Raw genomic sequence first — 15,454 nt, forward strand, 5'->3', positions numbered from 1 at the left:
ATTTAACCTCCTTCTTACAATATTGTATCTTTTTCGGGGATACTTTATGTCCCTTTTGTGCTAATATGTTTAGGAGGGCTATAGTGTCTCCTCTGCAGGATTCCAGGTCCCGTGCACAGAGTAAAATGTCGTCGACGTAAAGCCTCAGGGCAGAAGCTCCGGGTAGGGTTACGTCTGACAAGTCCTGGTGTAGTATAGACGAGAAAATGGCTGGGGATTCTACATATCCTTGGGGTAAGCGGGTCCATGTTAATTGCCCTGTCTGCCATGTGAAAGCAAAGAGGAATTGGCTTTCTGGGTGCACGGGGATGCTAAAGAAAGCAGAACATAGATCTATGACTGAATAGATCACAGTTCCCTCCGGGATGGTGCTTAAAAGATGGTGTGGATTGGCGACTACAGCGTGTCTGGGGATGACGAAGGAATTCACGAGCCTGAGATCTTGTACCAAGCGCCATTTGGTGGGGTTTGTATTGGGCTTTTTAACAGGAAGAAGGGGGGTATTACAAGGAGAGGCACATGGGACTAAAACTCCCATCCTTAAGAATTCTTCAATCATCGGGGTCAGTCCGTCTATTGCGTCTGGGGGGAGTGGGTATTGTTTGGTGCAAGGGAAAGGTAGATTTTCCTTGTAGTCAATCTTTACTGGTACCGCAGACTTTAGGAGCCCGACGGAGGTTGACTCGGTTCCCCATAGGGAAGGGGAAACGCTGTTTAGTAATTCGTGTGGAAGATCAATAGTTGTACTGTGGGCTTCTTGTAAGACTCCTTGAAAGTTGAAGAGGGATTCGTTTGGCATATGTAAATAAATTCCTTCCTGACCACATTGTATGGTGGCGTTTAATTTACAGAGCAGATCCCTCCCCAAAAGGTTGACGGGGCTAGATGTCAGTAAGAAGGTATGTTTAATAGATAGAGGTCCGACGGAAACCTTTGCGGGTTTGGAAAGAGGGCAGCTGCGGGGAATTCCATCCAGCCCCATTACGGTCCTGGTTTCCTCCCCGGGGGTCAAATGGCTATTAGTAAGGGTGGAGTAGGTGGCTCCGGTATCCAAAAGGCAATCGTAAGATTGTCCGTCTATTTGCATTGTGCAGATTGGGTCAGAAGACGACAATTGTAAGACGGGGCAAAGGAAGGAGAAAGAGGCGGGATCTGCTTCTAATTGTCAATGTGGTTGGTACTCATCCATCACCATTTCATGTGCTGAATTGGTGGTGCGGTTGGTCGGCTTAAATGGATTCTGTGGATCTTGGGTGGGGTTCCTGGTTCTTGGTTGTGGTGGGGGAGGACCCGCATGATGTTGCGCATGGGTCGTGGGTCCATAGGGAAGGTTTGACTCTCTGGGTTTGGGGTAGGGGGATTCTTGATAGTCTGGCCGATAGGTTCTAAAGTCTCTATAGTCGGACCTTGCAATTTCTGGTAGGAGGGGACAAAATCTTCTTACATGCCCTATTTCTTGGCAGTTATAGCAAACACGTCGGTCTCGGGAATCAGATCCTCTAGGTTTGCCCTTGTCTTTGAAAGGGGGGACTCCTCCTGCATAAGCTAATACTCGCGGGGAATCGGGCTTCTGATCTTTCTTTCTCCGCTCGTCCCTAGAGTTAAAGACCGACTTGGCAATGGAAAGGATCTCGGTTATAGTCTTTCCGTCGTACCCCAGATGTGAGTTTAGGGCTTTCCTTATATCTGCTGTCGCCTGGTCTTTGAAGAAGCCTTTGACTATGACTTCATGCTGGGGACTTTCCGGGTCTATCCCACCCCAGGTTTTGATAGCAGAGACTAGACGGGTGTAATAGTCGGATGGGTGTTCTTCCGGCCCTTGAAGGACGGCTTGGACTTTTGTCCAGTTTACAGTTCGCTGACCAGCAGCTTTTATTCCATCTAAGATGGCCTTTTTGAAAATTTTTAGACCCCATATGCCATTGTCGGTGTTGTAGTCCCAGTCTGGGTCATTCAGTATCGTCTGGGCAGTCAGTGGGGTCATCGAGGCGGGGCGATTTGGTTGGTAGCCTTCTCGTGTTAGAGCCTCCCCCGCTTTTGCTAATATTTCTTTTTTTTCTGCCTCGTTAAAGAGGGCCCCAAGCAACATATGAACATCTGCCCAAGTAGGATTGTGAGTAGAGAAAATGGTGGCCACCTGGCGGTGGCATTTGTCGGGGTCGTCTCTTAAGGAGGGCATCTTGTCGGACCAATTCATCAAGTCCGAGGTAAGGAAGGGCTGATGAGTAAAGACCATGCGTGGCGGGTCTCCTGCCCTGGCTGGAGGTATAGGTAATGCACGCAGAGGGAAAGCACCTTCTATTTCTCCATTCTGCAGGTTGTCCCTATTTCTAGTTCTGCTGGAGACGGGTCCCTCTCTTTCTCCGTTTAAAAGTTGCCCGTTGGGGGGGGGTCCAAGATCCAACCCTACTTGGTCTTCCCCCGAGGTGGGAGTACTTGAGGAAGGGTTAGGTGGTGAGACACTCGATATATTCTGAGAAGGGGTAACAACGGGTGGGTCCACTACGTGTTGTCCTAGTCCCGCGCCTTGGGAAGGGGTAACAGCCGTTGGATCTGTTGCGTTTTCCCCCGGTCCCGCGCCCCCTCCACCGGATCCTGTCCTGTTTCCTGCCCCGGGTCCTGGCAATCGGGAAGCTAGTGGTTCGGGGTAGTAGAATGGGACAAGGGTCCTATCCAATTGTTCCTCCTGGGTTCTAATCTCGTCATATGGAGGGGGTCTGGTTGGTTTCAGAACTGCCATCTGACGGGCAATTTGAGCTTGCTGCCGTTGAAATAATTCGCGGGCTTCAATGAAGACATTTAGGTAATATAATTGTTGTGGTTTCTCATCAGCCAAGTAAGACTTAAGTGCTTGTATTCTTATGAGATTAAAGGAACCATGAGGCGGCCATTGAGAGGATGGTTCCAGGTGGTGGGTAAAAGCAACCCACGAAATGTTACAGAGATCCCTCAGTTTGGATTTCGAGAGTCCCTTTCTCCCTCTCAGTTCTTTCCAGTTGAAAAGGACAAACTGCAGAGGGGTATCGGAGTCCTTTCCGGAGCGAAAAGGCTTCATGGAAGCCTTTTCGCCAGGAGGAGTCCAGTCAGAGTGTTGGGAAACGTTTGCTCCCATTACTCTGTTGTACAGAAAATGGGGTTCGCTAGCGATGTATACTACAAAGGGAAAATAGACAGACAAAGGGGACACACACACACACACGAAAAAGGAGAAATAGAAAAAATAATATTCTTTAGTAATTTTAGGTACCTCAGCTTATTCCTATTAAATTTAATCCTCTCTATCATTAACTGTAACTACCTTATCACCTATACTTCGAAAACATCAACCTTGTACTCACGGGTCTCTCTCTCTACCCGATACACAAAACACAACTCCTAAAGTTTCTACTGCAGTACTGCTTACACAACTGGTCCTAGTGTGGGGCCCCAATTCGTGAGCCACCCCTTCTACCCTCCACGACAGCCTCCTGCCTAGTCTTTGAGACTAAATTCAGAACCTTTACTGGACGCTTGCGCAGTGCAATGCCAGATCAAGGTCCGAGAAAAATGATAGTTTGGAAAAGGAAACAAACGACCTTGCGTTCTCACGTACCCGGGTCATCCCTAACAAAGGTCGCCAGGCAGGAGGGGCGGCTTCGTTTGCATTATAGATGAGGCAGGAAAGAGGGAGAGAAAGGCTTGGATGGACTCCCCTGGACGACTCCGAGAGGGGAACGTCAGAGAAAAGACAGTAAAGAGCCACGCTTTCCCGGACTCAATTCCAAGACGGAAAACGGGGGAGAAAAGGATAGGGAGAGAATTTTCCTTTGAAGGACGCCTCCGGACGACTCCGAGAGAGGAACGTCAGAGAAATAACTAAGAGCCACGCTTTCCCGGACTCAATTCCAAGACGGAAAACGGGGGAGAAAAGGATAGGGAGAGAATTTTCCTTTGAAGGACGCCTCCGGACGACTCCGAGAGAGGAACGTCAGAGAAATAACTAAGAGCCACGCTTTCCCGGACTCAATTCCAAGACGGAAAACGGGGGAGGAAAGGATAGGTAGATTAAGGCGTACCCGGACGACTCCGAGAGGTAAGCGCCGGAAAACAGTAAAGGTACCACAATTTCCCCGGACACACTCCGTGTAAGAAATTGAGGGGAGAGAAAGAAAAAGGTTTTGGCGTACCCAGACGACTCCGAGAGGTAAGCGCCGGAAAACAGTAAAGGTACCACAATTTCCCCGGACACACTCCGTGTAAGAAATTGAGGGGAGAGAAAGAAAAAGGTTTTGGCGTACCCAGACGACTCCGAGAGGTAAGCGCCAGATAGTAAAGTTCCACGATCTCCTGGCCACTTTCCGAAAGGGAGATTCGGGTTAGAAAAGGACAAAGTTTAGAGCGTACCCGGCCGACTCCGAGGGGTTACGCCAGAAATGAAAGAAGGAAAGTCTGGCTGTCGTGGGGACACTGCTTCTCCACCCCCCTCCCAATGTGTTTTACTTCAAACCATACTCACGTTCGAAGATGTCCCCCGCAGATCCCGGGATCCTTTTCTTTTAGCCGGCTTTTACCTCGCCTTTGCTCTCTCTGGTCGGGCTCCTGGTGACGGTTGATTACCGCCCGCAAAGAGGAGGCAGGGAGAGGAAAAAAGGATCCCTGGGCTAAAGTGGCCCAGTGGCGCCCGATCCCCTTTATCTCCCCTCTCACCTCTGCAGGAGAACCAAGAGTCCCTGAGCGCGGTCGCCAAAAACTGTAACGGGAAAATCCGAGGGCTCTCTTGGACAAATGAAGACACCGACCAGGGCAAATCAGAGCAAAACAGCAGCCAGTAGGCTCGGTCTTTATTAAAGAAAAAGACTGTCGCGACAGGGCTCCCACCGTCCACGAGGTGAAGCAAGATGGAAGCCCCGAACAAAGGGTGTCCCTAACTTTTATTAGTTGCTAATCCCCCAAACTACACCCCCAGAATTACATCATATTTACATCATGATTACACTAGAATTAGGAGGAGCCGAGGAGGGGCTACACAGGTAATCCGAGTGTCCTGACACCTGGCAAGAGCTTCCTCCCCCTCCCAACATGAGTCACTCTGGAGAACAAAGAAGAAGGGCGAAGTTTCCTGCCCCCTGAGGGGAATCCGGTCAGTGTCCTTTGTGAAAGTCCGCGTGGAATACACTGAGATATGCAAGTTATTGTATCTCTGATAGCCTTATGTCTGAGCCCTTCATGACGGCTATCAAGGTTGTCCGGTCAGCGGGGAAAGGTCGCAGAGTACGTGACTGCTCGGTCGAGGGATTATGGCCACCCCGTCCCAAGTCACCCCCCTTTGATAGTCCTTGTGACGTGCAGTGGAATAAAAGTGGTCCGATGAAAATCCGACATACGGCTGATTTTTGGTGAATATAAAACGGCAAAAGACTTCGAAGTTCAAACCAGTTCCAAGTTCAGGAAACAATGTAGCAAGGTCTTGATTGGTTCAGTCATGGTTGACTGAACTCGGAAACATTGTATCAGTGAGCTGTCAGACAGGGACGCAGCGAATGCCGGCTGTAGTACCAGCGCAGCCGCCGCTAGGGGCGCTGTTCGGTGATGATGATTGGCTGAGGCGGCCGCTGTTTGACCTAGAGTTCAGGCGCCCGGTCTACTCACAGTAAAAATGGGGCTAAGCGGAGCGCTTACGGCGATCGGTTTGTGAGTCTAGCGCTTCCTTATTTACGGAAGGCTTTTAGGAGATGAGCCTCTAAAGGGACATCTCTTGGGTCAGGGAGGGGAGATGCGTGTACGTGTGTGTGGTACTTGTGCGTAACACGTGTAGATAAGGGGGGGGGGGTGATTTCCGGTGACACTCTGGTAGTAAACTCACGTGGTGAGTGCTGGTAGAAATGGAGTCAAATCAGGACAACTGAGAAACAGCAAGTTGCTATTGGCCTGCTTGGGGACTCCTGAGGTTTTATAGTAAGCCCTTGCAAACTAAAGGGGATGGTGCATGCTCAGTGGCCACATAATGCAGAGGGTTAGTTGGAAAAGAAAACCAGGGAAATCAAGGTAGGGGAAGTGCCGTAGCTCAGTGGTAGAAGGTTCTCACGTTCAATCCCTGACATCTCCAGCAAGGACTAGGAGAGAACCCTGGCTGTAAAATCCTGGGGACCTGCTGCCAGTCGAAACAGACAACGCTGAGCTCGATAAATGTTCTGACTCAGTATAAAGCAGCTTCCTATGTTCTCTATGTTCCTAATGGCTTGCTGTAGGAGGGCATGGCTGGCTGATTGGCTGGAGCCCCGAAAAAGGAACAGGCTTTTCCAGAGGTGAGGATACACTGCAACATATTTTGTTACAGCTCCCACTTGACTACTACAATTTATTTACAAAGGTAATACAGTGGTACATCGGGTTACATACACTTCAGGTTACATACCCTTCAGGTTACAGACTCTGCTAACCCAGAAATAGTACCTCGGGTTAAGAACTTTGCTTCAGGATGAGAACAGAAATTGTGCTCCGGCGGTGCGGCAGCAGCAGGAGGCCCCATTAGCTAAAGTAGTGCTTCAGGTTAAGAACAGTTTCAGGTTAAGAACGGACCTCCAGAACGAATTAAGTACGTAACCAGAGGTACCACTGTAATAGCATAACCCACAGCTGACAGGAAATGGAAACAAGGAGGACAGAGCTTTCATTTGGCCTTTCCCTCTCTCTCTCTCTCTCTCTCTCTCTCTCTCTCTCTCTCACACACACACCCACACCCACACACCCACACACCCACACCCACACCCACACCCACACACCCACAGCTCTTTGAGTCCATCTACACAGGGAGTGATTCAATCTAGTGGAGTATCTCCTTGGCACAGCCTCTCGATTTACATTAATACATTGTGTAATTTCTTGGCTCATGCTCTCCACAGTAACACTTGTTATTTCATACATGCTCGCTGCCCGTGCTAACGTGTTTCTTATGCTTTATTGGCTCATCAGAAACCAGTGCACCGGAACCCGCTTTCAGAAATGGCCTGTCTGCAACCTTGAAGGTTACTGGGTGTCCACTAGAATCCGTACTGCCATTAACCGCCTCCTCTCCCGGTCTGGCTAAGGAAGGGGGCCAGCTCTCAAGTTCTTACGTTTTGAAAGATGACGAGTGGAAGGAGAGCAATGGAAGGGTATGCGCCTTCTATCCCCTTTCTAGTTCTAATGAGGGCACGTTGGTGCGGTGATGTGTATTTAACTAAGCCAAGGGAAAGGTATGGTAAGTTAGCAAGCAGTAGCGAGGGTGACTGTGAGTGACATTTGATTATTGCTTTTTAAACGATGCCACTGCAGTTAAGCATGCTGGTTTGGAATTGTAGGGATCAGACCCATACTTCAATGACTTGAATTGTCAGGTACCTGGGGATGTTTTCCAGAGAGAATCCCTCATCTGTAATCACCTTTAGGGCCGCACAGACTCATGCAACAGAGCAAGCCTGATAAATTAAAACTCCTATTGCCAGTGACCCATGTGTGATATCTCCATGACCCATTTGCAATATTAAGCACCTGCCTGGAAGCGCTAAACTCCATCTAAATTATCTCATGGGATTCCTTATAGGATTAAAAGTGAGAACCCTGTGCACATTGCCCTGAGATCTTTGGAGGAAGGGTGGGAAACAAATGTAGTAAACTAAAAGAATACAAAGGAAGATGTACAAATCGTATGCAGCTAGAAGAAATCAAGTGTGTTTTTATTGCATTAATCTGATTTTGCAGAAAGAGCCTCGGAAACTTCCTTAATTTCTTGCATGTTTTCCTGCAGTGGCAAAATGATACATAAACCACAGAAGGGGCATTCAAAGTGAAGTTTAGGGATAGAGGAATTCATTAACGATTTCTGAGGATCTAGTCTCAAGTAATGCTGCCCTTCTACATTCCTGCTAATATAAATTGCTTGCCTTTTTTTACATAGCTCAAGCCAGATTCTTTTATCATCTGTTCAGAATAGTGCTTGCTAAAACTTTTCTCTTTCTTGGACTGAAAAAGCATTGGTTCAGCATTTTTTAAAATATCAGCCTGAAACTATATGTGAAATCAATTATATAAATAATATAAGCCACATGCCCTCCTTTTTCTGAAATTCTCTTGCTTCTCATCTTATATAATAGTCTCCAACCCCACCTCAAGTCTTCTGCCTAATATCTGCTTATACTTGTACTTTCTCTTTCAGCTGCATCCAACAAATTACAAGCAATCCTCATTTTGTGCAGGGGTTCCATTTTGGACCCCCACAAGCATTGGCAGAGCATGCAGAAGCTGTGCATGTGTGCATGATCATAAGTCATTCAGATGCACCTAAATTGGAACTTGCCTTGTGGGAAATCTGCAATCAGGTTCCCAATGTTGTTTCATCCCTGATAAATGCATTTGGGGCTATGGGGCAAACTACTGTACAAGGGGAAGAACTGTAGCTCAACAGTAGAACATTTGATTTGCATGCAGAAGGTTCTGGGTTCAATTAATGACAATAAGAATGTGTGCAGAGAAGGGTGACCAAGATGGTCAAGGGTCTGGAAACCAAGCCTTATAAAGAATGGTTGAGAGTGTTGGGTATGTTTAAACTGAGGAGACTGAGAGGAACTATGATAGCCACCTTCAAATATCTGAAGGGATGTCACATGGAAGATGGAGCAAACTTGTTTTCTCCTGCTCTGGAGGGTAGGACCTGTACCAATGGATTCAAATAACACGTAAGGAGATTCCAACTAAACACCAGAAAAAACTTTCTGGCAGTAAGAGCTGTTTGACAGTGGAATGGTCTCCCTTGGGAGGTTGTGGACTCTCCTTCCTTGGAGGTTTTTAAGCAGAGGTCATCTGTCATGGATGCTTTAGCTGAGATGCCTGTGTTGCAGGGGGTTGGACTAGATGTACCTTGCGATCCCTTCCAACTCTACAATTTTATGATTCTATGAAGTCATGTGCTTTAAATGCCCCAGGTGACCTGTGTGCCTGCAATGCCTGCTGCTCAGGTCCTCACAGTTGATGGTCAACTTCAAGACCCCTGCTTCTCTCCCTTCATATGGGTCTTTATCTCCTAACAGGTACCCCATGTAGCTCTCTGTGGCTAAAACCAGCATCAGGAAGGAGCTTTAAGTTGGGGGTGGAAGTATTTGGGGGAATGGAGTTAAATGCCCCATCTCCAACATTGCATTTCTGATTCAATCTCTTGGCCACTGCAGGAGCAGCCACTTTTAAAGAAAGAAAACAATGTGAGATCTAATCTAGATGATCCTCAGGGTCCCTTCCAACTTTATGATTCTATGATCTGTGATCTTCTATGGACTAGCCAGGAGCTCATAAGGAGGGCATTATCTTTTTATTGGCCACACAGCTTGTCAAGCAAAGACATCTACTGAACACATCAGACATGCTTTTATTTTGACTATGTTTCCAGCTGAAACCCACAGCATTCCTACGTACTCAATTTAAGTAGCTACACTGAAGAAAAAACAAGAAAATTACCACATCCTCCATTTTGATGAAATATTTATCTTAGTTTCTAATAAATAAGGTTTCAAGAAAATGGATGAGTTCTGTTTGGGTTTGTGGAATCACATTACGCCAAGAGATTCCTCACTTGTGTGTAGAGTAGGGATGGAATTTTATGAAATTCTTGGTGTTGAGCTTATCTGTGCAATATTTTTTCCTGACTCCTGTCTTCTCCTTGATCTTGATCAGAAGTGAGGGTTTTTTTACTAGCTCCACTAAATAATACAAACAACGTTCACATATGATACACATTATTATAAATATAATATTACATGAATGTTTATATGTGTATACAGTCCATGTTTCCTAAGGGAACCAACACATAAGCCGATAAATTCAACTACTGATATATCGTATCGAGAAACTTAAGTAAGAATACTTTTGCATGTCGAGGTCCCCAGGTCCACCCCAATAACTCACACACCACACAGAAATTTTTGTTTAAGATTTTTGGCATAATTTTGGCCACAACTTTATTAAAATACAAATTTGTGAGTGGTTGCGTAGGCATTGGTTGCGACTATCTGCCCCCACCATGGGGGACAGACTGACATTCCGCACAATTCGAAAGTCAGAATGGGGGAATACACTTGGGGGTTACGTGGAGCAGGGAACCTGCCCTCACCCCAAATGCAACAAGGAGCTCATTGCTATGGCCCGAGCCCCCTTGACAGAGTGGACAAGCAATAGTTAGCTCCCAATTCCTTTAACGGAATCCCTTGCAGCAGCAGCATTAGAGGGGCAGGCACAGCCAATCCATGCCCCTCAACCAATCAAACCATAAACCAATGCCTAACCGCAAACCTTACAAGTTGTGACGATTTGCTACGCAGTAGGCAAAAACCAAATGGCCCCAGCCAATCAACCAGATGGACAAAATTCCTACCAGGCCCCCGCTCCAAAGCAGACGACTCCATGACGGGCATAGCAAGGACAAAGCGAACAACCCTATTCTAGGGAGGGAGGGACGGGCAATCCAATGCACGGGCGAAAAGAGGAAGCCCTAGCCTTGTGCAAGGAGTTTTACTATTTCTAGCTGTCAATCAATAAATGGCAACATTAACTTCTTCCCAACAACAAGGGAAGCCCCAATTGCATCAGTGGCCAACGATCAATTAGCCCGCCCCCCAACTTTGGAGTGTCCTGGCAGCCCCCACCGCAACACGTGCTCTCTATGAAGGAGAACACGCCATACCATAATACAGCAAAAATCCAGTACTGCGTGAGGCTTGACTCTTTTATGCATGTTATATATACACAATATATACATATTTTTGTTTATAAATTTAAATATAATTTTCTGTATAAATATGCAGGCTTTTTAGAAAAAGGAAAAGAAAAAGATAATGTGCAAGCAGCTCAGACATAAGCAAATGCTCAGTGTAAGAGGTGGTCCTTTGTGGTCAAAGCTTGATCAGGTTGGAAGCACCAAATTCCATGTATAGATACGTTTAAAATAGAGTCCTCTTCCATCCCTAATGTAGAACAACACACGTGTCCCTTATTTTTCATGCAGTGTGTTTTGCTTTCATTGTGTCCAGATCCACGTGACCATATCAAAGTCGGCTCAGGAGAAACTGCGGCAGAAGCAGTTAAAGGAGATAGAGATTTTGCGCAAAGAAAGAGAAAAGGAAAGAGAGAGAGAGAAGGAAAGGCTGACGAAGTTCGAAGAGCATCTACAGAAAACTGCTCGTGAAGGTATGTGGTGACTTGAGAAATAAAAAGGGCTCGTTATGCAGATTTCGTATGCATTTTGCATCACCCTGAATTTCATTTGCCTTCATTTAACGCGCCTTGCAGAGATCAGATACACACTGTGTAAGTCAGGAGAAGAAGAAAAAGGTGACCTACAGGGTTGCTACCTTCCCCTGTCTATGACAGCTGCCTGAAAAGCTAACATCCCAGAGGTCCCCCTTGTGAGTGGAGGTTATGGAGGAGCATTCGCATGTCTGCTCAGGAGTAAGTCCCACTGAGTTCAGTGGGGCTTATTCCCAGGGAAGTGTGGCTGTCTAGATGTTGTTGGAAGACATCTCCCAGAACCCCTGACTGGGATGGCCGGGGTTGATGGGCGTTTGACTCTAAGAACCTCTGGAGTGTCTATGTTCTCCATCCCTGGTGTATTGAGTGGCAGTCATGTGAGCCTCCTCTGTCTTCCACTGCAGCCTGCAGTGATATAGTCTACATACAGACTTGTCTCCTCACCTCCTATGTGAGAACTGGGCCAATGCTGCAGCACTGTGTGAACTCTGAAATACTCCCACAACCCCGTCGTCTTCATTGAACATGACCCTTTTCTTAGTGAAAAGGTGAGATGTGTCCTTGTGTACTTTGGTTGACATGAACAGTATTGGAATAATGCACTTATAATGCTGAACAATCCGTGACTTTGACACTTATGCAGTGTATTTCATCAACGATTTCATTGCACTTCACAAAAGGTATGCTTAAAAAGGGAGCTACCCTAGCAATGGAGAGACTGTCTAAGAAGGCAGACTGTAATAATATTATTAAAAAAATCCTTCCAGTAGCACCTTAGAGACCAACTAAGTTTGTTACTGGTATGAGCTTTCGTGTGCATGCACACTTCTTCATAATATTCTAGTTCCTGGACCATGTTGAATGGAGATCTATTCTCATCACTATGAAATGCACCCATATTTCAGTATACCTGCAGCAATTACAGTCAAGCAACGCAGATGCTTTTGGCCAAAATTTATAATTTTATTAAATAAACTATAGCCAGGAGGAAATTTTCATGCGCAGGAAGCACTTAGCCATACAGTAAGAATCTCCCTGATTTAAACACCCTCCACACCCTTGAGATGTGATGCTTTTCAGATGAAATATCCAAGCTGTTACAGTAGGAGTGCATATTTAAGATGGGGGAGGAGGAAGGTTTATGGCAGAGCTCCCTAAGTGATCTGATTGCAACTGACATGCAGTGATTGTGCTGCAGTATAAACTCCACAAAGGTCTGCAGCAGCAGCAGCAGCAGCAGAGAAAGCGGCAGAGTCAGCACTCTGGCGCAAGGTCACTTGCTCTTGCTCTTTACTGTGGGTGGGAGATGGAGGAATGTCAGCCCCAGAGAGCTGGGTGTATGTGGTGAGGCTATTCTTGCATATCGTTCTTCAAAGTCCCATAGTGCCTACTATTGCTACTATTACAGCTGTAGGGGCACGGGTGGTGCTGTGGTCTAAACCACTGAGCCTCTTGGGCTTGCCGATCGGAAGGTTGGTGGTTTGAATCCCCGCGACGGGGTGAGCTCCTGTCACTCTGTCCCAGCTCCTGCCAACCTAGCAGTTCGAAAGCACGCCTGTGCAAGTTAATAAATAGGTACCACTGTGGCAGGAAGGTAAACGGCATTTCCGTGCAATCTGGCATTTCCGTGCAATCTCCAATCCTGTCCCGTTGTTCCATTCAGCCAGAAGCGGTTTAGTCATGGTGGCCACACGACCTGGAAAGCTGTCTGTGGACAAACACAGGCTCCCTCAGCCTGAAAGCGAGATGAGTGCCCCAACCACATAGTCACCTTTGACTGGACTTAACCGTCCAGGGGTCCTTGTAATATTACTGCTACTACTTCTATTAGTACTTAAGCTCCTTGGAGAAAACGGTGGGTCATAAATGCAATTACTATTACTATTATTTCTCCAAATTTGCAGAGCACACTTCACCGTGTCAATATGATTCCAAGGCGGTTTCAATCAATGCATTGAAATTATCATTTGTGGAGTGCCCTCCTTCTTCCCCATCAAGTGATGTGTTGTGGTTTACAGAAATGCATAAAAATACTATGAGCAAATAATATATACAAATGTTAAAAACACTCAGTTAACAAAAAACAGAGCAACAGCAGGAGGCCATGCAACCTCTTGTTGGGGAGGCACACAAAGAAGGGCCTCAGATTATGATAGTTAACTCCAAAAGCCTGAAAGACTAAAAAAGTACTTACTTGCTGGTGGAAACCAATTGTAGCCTCCGCTGTCCAGGCTTTCAGGGGAATGAAGTTTAAAGAGTGGGCTCCAACATCTCAGGATTTGCTTGGAGTCATGCTGCTGTTCATACTGCTACCAGGTAAGCCCACCAGGGGCCCACCACCAGAGAAGGGGACTCACCTGAGTACACATTTTACCTAGGCACCTCTCAAACCTGGAGCTGGTCCTATCTTATGTTTTTTCAGCTGCTAGTTCCCTTCACTCTCTGCTGACTGCCCTGAATTACTTTCTGCAGGTTCCGGGCCACTTAAAAGCAACGGAACCACCTCTGTTGGCCTCAGTCTGAGCAATCCCTGCAGAGCTCCTGTTGGGACGTCCCTGAAGAAACGGGTGAACAGGCCCTCTCTGCCCAGCATCCCCGTCATCAACCATGACAGTAGCTTCCTCAGACACGCTTCAGGTGAGGCACAAAACAGGCTAGCAACAAATGCAGCTTTTATGGTTGTCAACAGCACTGGATAGAAGTATCAGGCACAAGCAAAGGCTCCCCCATAACCACAATGCATACTGGAAAAATAACTGGGAAAAGAAACTTCTTGCTTCAAGTATTATACGGGTAATCTCAGCCAAGCTGGCAATATCACTTTTTCCTTTCACTGGCGTTTTTCAGATCATCTTTTCTTGAAACATTTTTTTTTTTTTAAATGAAAGTTGTATTGAGTTTTTCCCCCAATATTACATAAAACAGAATAAAGAAATCACAAACAACAAATATAGGACTGGCCCGCTTATGGAGGATCGTGCCTTGAAACTTCTTGGGTAGCTCAGAAGAACTTGGTGTGTAAGAACTTGGTGTGTAAAAACTTGGTGTGTAAGATTCCAAACGTGGACGATAAAATGAGGTGCAAAATTATAAAACCATCTCTGTTGCTGAACCAACATGCATTGGTTCATGTTGCAGATATGGAAAACCGACAGACTCCCTATCTATTATGCTACTACAAAAAGCCAACAGGTTGATTGCAGCCACTTCTCTATTTGCACCCCCTCATTTTGTTTGTGGCCCTTTCCTTTTGGGATCGTGTAAGGCATGGCCGGGATGCGGGTGGCACTGTGGGTTAAACCACAGAGCCTAGGATTTGCCAATCAGAAGGTTGGCGGTTCGAATCCCCACGACGGGGTGAGCTCCTGTTGCTTGGTCCCTGCTCCTGCCAACCCAACAGTTTGAAAGCACATCAAAGTGCAAGTAGATAAATAGGTACCGCTCTGGCAGGAAGGTGAACAGTGTTTCCGTGCGCTGCTCTGGTTCACCAGAAGCGGCTTAGTCATGCTGGCCACATGACCTGGAAGCTGTACGCCGGCTCCCTCAGCCAATAAAGCGAGATGAGCGCCACAACCCCAGAGTCGGTCATGACTGGACCTAATGGTCAGGGGTCCCCTTTACCTTTAAGGCATGGCCAGAGAAATTCTTTCAGCACGAGGGCCACATTTGCTTCTGGGCTACCTTCCAAGGGCCACAAGAGAGTCTTCGGCAGGGCCAAAGTGAATGCAAAATTTGCCTTTGTACAGTGGACTGCTCCCCATCTCTTCCATTTTCCCCATCTTCTACTGAGTCATCTGGTACTGAAGAAATAATTACCCTCTATTTATTTACCTATGGAGTTCTCCCTGCTTCTCTTGCCCTTTCAAGGTCCCTGTGAAAATAGCATATGACTCAGCATTCTCCTCTGTCCATAGAAAGCTTTATAGTGATTATTATTGTTTTGCTTCGGCCTGCCGCTGTATCACCTTGTCTCGTGAAATGGTTTAGATTTTGCAGTCAAAGCAGGCTGCCAGGATGATTTGATATTAATGCCATGTCGGCACTTCACTGGGTCCTACTGGAAAGTTATACCTCTCTAAAAACAGATATGGTATTGTGTGGTATAATTGTTAGGCGAACAACAAGCCCAAATGTGAGATGCCTCTTCAATGTTGCAGATCAGCCAGATGTCACCAATAGGACATAGTGCAAAGGTGGGATGGTG

General features: G+C 46.6%; 2 protein-coding genes across 9 annotated transcripts in view; one reads left to right on the plus strand and one right to left on the minus strand.

Moving 5' to 3' along the window:
• The window catches only part of PCARE (photoreceptor cilium actin regulator), a gene marked incomplete at its 5' end in the record, with an annotated part of 409,145 nt that overhangs the window by 338,054 nt on the left and 55,637 nt on the right, over positions 1-15,454 (minus strand). The gene's annotated exons all lie outside the window — the stretch shown is intronic.
• Positions 1-15,454, plus strand: part of TOGARAM2 (TOG array regulator of axonemal microtubules 2) — an 87,523-nt gene that overhangs the window by 49,230 nt on the left and 22,839 nt on the right. For all 8 annotated transcript variants that reach the window (XM_081854142.1, XM_081854140.1, XM_081854139.1 and 5 more), the window contains 3 exons: positions 6,952-7,133; positions 11,034-11,190; positions 13,723-13,887. In XM_081854142.1, the coding sequence (XP_081710268.1) occupies positions 6,952-7,133; positions 11,034-11,190; positions 13,723-13,887 (504 nt within the window). The remainder of the gene's footprint in view (positions 1-6,951; positions 7,134-11,033; positions 11,191-13,722; positions 13,888-15,454) is intronic.

The sequence above is a fragment of the Podarcis erhardii genome, assembly GCF_964252035.2.
Source record: "Podarcis erhardii genome assembly, chromosome: 3".
Lineage (NCBI taxonomy): Eukaryota > Metazoa > Chordata > Lepidosauria > Squamata > Lacertidae > Podarcis > Podarcis erhardii.